The sequence below is a fragment of the Octopus bimaculoides genome, chromosome 15 (genome assembly GCF_001194135.2).
Source record: "Octopus bimaculoides isolate UCB-OBI-ISO-001 chromosome 15, ASM119413v2, whole genome shotgun sequence".
In the NCBI taxonomy this organism is placed as follows: Eukaryota; Metazoa; Mollusca; class Cephalopoda; order Octopoda; family Octopodidae; genus Octopus; species Octopus bimaculoides.
The window spans coordinates 83809-89912 of NC_068995.1; the positions used below are offsets into that span (position 1 = coordinate 83809).

The 6104-nt window shown below is 35.8% G+C and overlaps 1 protein-coding gene across 5 annotated transcripts in view; it reads left to right on the top strand.

Moving 5' to 3' along the window:
- Positions 1 to 6104, top strand: part of LOC106881410 (BLOC-1-related complex subunit 8) — a 43102-nt gene that overhangs the window by 19375 nt on the left and 17623 nt on the right. For 2 of the 5 annotated variants that reach the window (XR_001410850.2, XM_052973462.1), the window contains exon 6: positions 2351 to 2459. The exons of 2 other annotated variants lie outside the window; for them this stretch is intronic. Coding sequence is in view for 2 of the 3 variants with exons in the window: in XM_052973462.1 (XP_052829422.1) it covers positions 2351 to 2390 (40 nt within the window). In the remaining variant the exon portion in view is untranslated. Of the gene's footprint in view, positions 1 to 871; positions 933 to 2350; positions 2460 to 6104 lie in introns of those variants that run through there. One more of the 5 variants, XM_052973461.1, reaches the window with a different exon arrangement.

Genomic DNA, 6104 nt, shown 5'->3' on the forward strand with positions numbered 1-6104 from the left:
ACTTATAAATTTTCCAAATTTTTCAGAAATAAAGTCACTCTTAAACCCACCCACCCCCAATCTTCCATCATTACAACCTGTGTGGTTATCTCTCCCCTTTGTTGTCAACATCATGTTGAGATTAGGGTAATGTGCAGCCAGTTTTTCCTCAGGTGATTAACGTAGAAGATTTAGAAGATAATACAAAGATTACTTGGTCATAGATGAAAATAAATTGGTAATGAATATTTTTTTTTTACACAACCATTTCGTATTGTTAGGTGACACTCTGAAGACGTTTTGGTATTTGTGTTGCATTTCATTATTATTTAATGCCCATGTTCCATGCTGGCATCGGTTGGATGGTTTGACAAGATCCAATGGATTCAAGGACTGCTTCATGCTCCAGTGTCTGTTTTGGCTTAGTTTCTATGGTTGGATACCCTTCCTAATGCCAACCACCTTGCAGTAGGGATTGGGTACATTTTTTTCATGCCACCAGCACTAATGAGGTTACCATGCGCCATGCAAGGCTGCAAACACCAAGGTGGTGGCACTTTATTCTAGGAGATGAAGGGTTAAACTATGAATTTGGGGGAGGTTTAGGTTGTTGTAGAGAAGCTACATGGCTTCTCACATTTAAGGGAGAAGGTGACAAGGATCAGTAGGTGTAAAGAGATAAAAAGTGGTGATGAGGTATCCAGGTGGTCCCTCAAGGTATGAAGTAAGTAGAATTGTGTGGGTGGAGGATAGGGTCCAATTCAATGAAGTAGTTGCCTCATCAAAGACCAGACCATGCTTTCAACTTTGTTAATTTCTTCATTCATTTTGACTTCTTTTTTTTTTCCATGCTGGCCCTTTCTCTCGCTGACCCTTGTCTGTTTTTATCAAGTAAAGTACGTCTTCTACTTCTTCAAAAGTGTAAAGCCAGGGGATAAAGGAAATAACAACATTACCGCAATGCAGCTCAGTGATTATTCATGAAATACAACCATAAACAAACATACAGACACGTAGGTAGGTGGGCACACACACACACACACACACACACATGTATATACAATGGGCTTCATTCGGTTTCCATCTACCAGAATATGCTCACAAGGCTTTGGCTGGCTCACGACACTTGAGCAAGGTGCTATGAACCCAAAGCCCCATGTTTGGGACACAAAGTTCTGAATCATGCAGCCTTGCCTGTAGTTCATAGGAAATGAAAAATATTTTTGCTGTGTTTGCACTGCTACTAATCAACAAGGGGCCACTATGTCACCATGCAACCTAGTAGAAATAGCAATCAAATTTTCCTCAGATGATATCCTTACAGTCTTACAAAAAGAAATATTGGACAATGTGGTCCCTAATGCACTGTGTCTGGTAAATAAACATGATTGCTGTTACTGGAATGTTTTGGTTGGTATGTGGCTTAGTGGTTAGGGTGTTGAACTCCTGATTGTGTGATTGTAGTTTAAATTCCTGAACTGGGTGATGCTTTTGTTCCACTCAGCTGGCAAAATTGAGTATTCCTGCAATGGACCATTTTCCTATCCTAATAATTTAAATATATTTCTAAACGTTTTATAAGTAATACAGTTCTATATTTAAGAGATGAGGAATTATTTACATTATTTACATTTGACGGATATTTGTCCTCATCTTGTTTGTTGTTAACACAACGTTTCGGCTGATATACCCTCCAGCCTTCGTCAGGTGTCTTGGGGAAATTTCGAACCTGGGTTCTCATTCCTAACGATATTACTATTATTATATCATTATTATTATTATTACTGTTATTAATCAGGTCGCTGCCATGAATCGAACTCGGAATCTTGGGGTTAGTAGCCTGCGCTCTTAACCACTACCCACGGGCATATGGCATAGTGGTTAAGAGTGTGGGCTACTAACCTCAAGATTCCGAGTTCGATTCATGGCAGTGACCTGATTAATAATAGTAATAATAATAATAATAATAATATAATAATAGTAACATCGTTAGGAATGAGAACCCAGGTTCGAAATTTCCCCAAGACACCTGACGAAGGCTGGAGGGTATATCAGCCGAAACGTTGTTTCAACAACAAACAAGATGAGGACAAATATCCGTCAAATGTAAATAATGTTTTATAAGTACTAATAATTTCTGGTCAAACCGTCTAACCCATGCCATCATGGCCAATGGACGTTAAATAATGGTGATGACGATCATGATGATGATGATGATGATGAACTTACCCATAAGCACAGTGAACATTAATAACAATAGCAACAACAAAAAATAAGAAGAAAATAACAAACAACAAAGCTATTTATGGACTCATGTATTTATGTATATTTATTTGTATTACTTTTTCTTCTTACTTTATCAACTTCTCAGGTCTCAGAAACATCAGTTGCCAAATTCAAATACTATATAACATCATTAGTAAGCTAATTGTGTTGATAGTAATTGATTAATTAGCTAGCAGTTGTAGCTGTATCGCCATGTAAGTTTTTTTTTTTTTTTTACAAATTTCAAGTTACCAGTATTTTCTATATATATATACACAGGTTGCAGCAGAAAAACCTCCCCATATTTTACACTGTAATCATTGTGGTGCCAATGAAATTAGGCAGGTGGTACTGGTGTCTTCATGTAGCGATAGTTACCATTTATCTTCTATCAAAACTTGGATCTTTATACATTGTGTGTTTTGCTGTTGAAACGTTTATCAACCTCTGCAGAATGTGACATGTTTTTCTTTCTTTCTGCTGCACACTGTGTGTGTTTGTGCATATATATATATATAAAATACTTGTGACAATACTAACACTACTATAATATCAGTATTGTACTGTAATCTACAACTATACTATTGTACTGTAACAGCAGCACTATACTGTAACTTCACTATGATACTACAAGTATATGTTATTCTACCTCTACATTAATGCTACTATAACATTTATGCTTTACTCTGCTATAACTATATTAATGCTATGATAAGGGCTATATACACTACATTATATACTCCATACTAACTACACTAATTCTACCAGAAATGTCATTTCTTTGTGTACTCTCTGGTAATGTTTCCCTGGGGTTCACCACATGTTTATCATTGGGATTCAGTTATTACACAGTCTAGCTATATTAAGTGGAATTATATTATTGTTAATAGATTCTATACTAACAAGCATTAAGGTAATAGTATAAGATGATGTACTGACAGGAATTAAGTAATGACATTGCATTATGAGAATATTTCCAAACCAACATCAACTATAAGAAAATGTTGGTAGGGAAATATGAGACTTACATGACTATTTCACTTCATGTGTGTGTGTGTGTTTGGCATTATAAGGGGCATTCAGATGTAGAAACCATGCCAAAAGAGGAATATACATGTGAGATGGGGTCTACCAACCCAAATAAGAAATAAACTGACACTGCAACAAATTGTCTAACTTTTTACTAACACGGAGAACAAGCATAATATGCTGCTACTACTACTACTGCTGCTGATGATGATTGTGTGTGTATGTATCTTCATTGCTATCATCATCACAATTGCAGATGTTGCTGTGTGGTAAAGGAGCTTGCTTCTCAACCATGTGATCTTAGGTTCAGTCCCACTGCATGGCACCTTGACCAAGTGTCTTCTACTACAACCCCAAACCAACCAAACCCTTGTGAGTGGATTTAGTAGAGAGGAAAGTGACAGAAGCCCATTGTATATGTGTGTGTTTGTGATTGTAAACTAGCAGCAGTGTCATAGAAGTGACATTGTTTGTTCTCAGTCTTCTGTGGAAGACATGTTTGACTTTGGGAAATATTGCCTTGCTTGGAAACAGGTTGGCAATAGGTCCATGTAACCCATACTAGCATGGAAAAGTTGATTTTAAGTGATGATGATGATATGTGTGTGTGTGTATATATATATATATATATATATATATATATATATTTATATATATATATATCACTGAGTTATTTCTATTTTTGTTTGAATTATTCAAATTACCTATGCTGTTACTATTTGTTACTCTGTATAAGTTTAAGTCCTCTAACTACTGGAGATAAAGTCAGACAGATATGCTGATGAAAGCTATTGAGGCAGAAACACGTGTGCATGACTGACCCCTTAGACAGTAAGCCTGCCCCTTTCCTTAATGTCAACTTTGAAGAATTCTTGGACCTTGAGATTATCTCCCTCAAGTTGAATGGATATCAAAGCAATTATGCGGATAAGCAAATTTCAAATATTAAATATAATATATTAGTTTGAAACATGAATCTCCTCTCATCTAGGTCGTCTCATAGGATGCCCCATGAAAAATGAGAGAAAGCAAAAGATGGAGACTTTCAGACAACAAATATTTAAGTAAAAATATACAGATGTTTTTATTAATAGCTCCAACTTACACAGAGTGCAACGACAGAGAAAATTGAAGGTGTGGAAGAAAGGTGTTATAAGTCCAGCAACGATGTCTGGAGGCATGGAGATCCATGATGATGTTGGTAGATATAGTTCATCTCAATATGCGGCTGTAAAGGATGCTATCAATTTTGGATGAAAGAAACCTCCATCATCAGGGTAGACATCTTACATTTCAAATCTTAATGCCAATATATAAAAGTCCAAATGGAGTAAGTGGAGCTAGAACACACATGGAAACCAAAAGTGTTGCTGAAGAGTTCACAGATGTATCATGAAAGTTTTCCAGACAAGGGACAGGCATTAAAATAATAAAATCACAGTAACAAACAAGTGAAGAAAAAAATATATATATATATAGTGTGTGTGTTTATTTGGCAAAAAATAAATAACGACCGAAATACAACAATGATATCTATATGTTTGTAATTAAATATTTATTGTTTCAAAGTCTCCATCTTTTGCTTTCTCTCATTTTACATAAATACATATTTTGTGTTTCATGCCAAAACTATTATATTCTATTTAATATATCTAATTTGTTTATCCATATAATTGCCTCTCTCTCTCTCTCTCTCTCTCTCTCTCTCCATTGATCTGTGGTCAAGAAATTCATTTTACAACCATGTAGTTCCAGGCTCAGTGCCATTGACAGAACTGTTGGTTGGTTAATACCTTTTGGGAGTAGAATTTGATGAACGAAACTTTGTTAAAGTCATACATACATATATATATATATATATATATATATATATATATATATATATATATATATATATATATATATATATATATATATATAATACAATACAAATAAATGAGTATATGCATATATACGTACATGTATGTACATACCTACATCTACCTGTATATATATCTATATATATACCTGTGTGAGTGTATGTACATAATTATTGCAGCTTTTTTTCAACAAATTTTATTCAACAAAAACAATAACACCATGTAACAACAAAAACATCTTTAAATGATCGTTCCAGAGCATATTCACCATCTACTTCAATTACCGTTTTCCATCTGCTTGGCAGACGCTCAGACCGTCATTTAAAGATGTTTTTGTTACATGTTACTGTTTTTGTTGAAAAAAAGCTGCAATAATTATGCACCAACCCAATAAATTGGTTGAATTTTATATCATTGATCTAATGTCGATTCCTAATCTTTCAAATATGTTCATTATCCCATCTCAACTCTCTTCATCCCTGGACTCTCCTTTTACCTCCCCCTTCCATCTCTTTATTCTCTCTCATTCTTTTCTCTCTCACTTGTTGTCAGTCTTCCTTTTCGCTGCCTACACCACCACCACCACCACCAACACCAACCTCATATCATTGTTATCCTCACTCTCACTATTTCACTGTTGTTCTGCTCTTTTGTTTTTTCTTCTTATTTTGCGTTGTTTTCCTCTCTTTGTTGTCCTCCAAATCTCGAATTGTTCCTCTTCAACTTCTACCTCTTCTCTCTGTGGAAATCAAAGACAACAGGAACGACGCCACCCAAGCATGTACAGCACCAGTGGAGGAGCAAGCAGTACATCAGACATTGCAGCGAGTGCACTGGTCAGCAGCAACAGTGGCAGTAGTGGTGGTGGTGGTGGTGGTGGTGTTGGTGGTGTTGGTGGTGGTGGTGGAAGTCGTAATAGTGGTGGTGGTAGTGGTGGTGTCAGCCGCATGAACTCGAGCTGTTGTACAGACA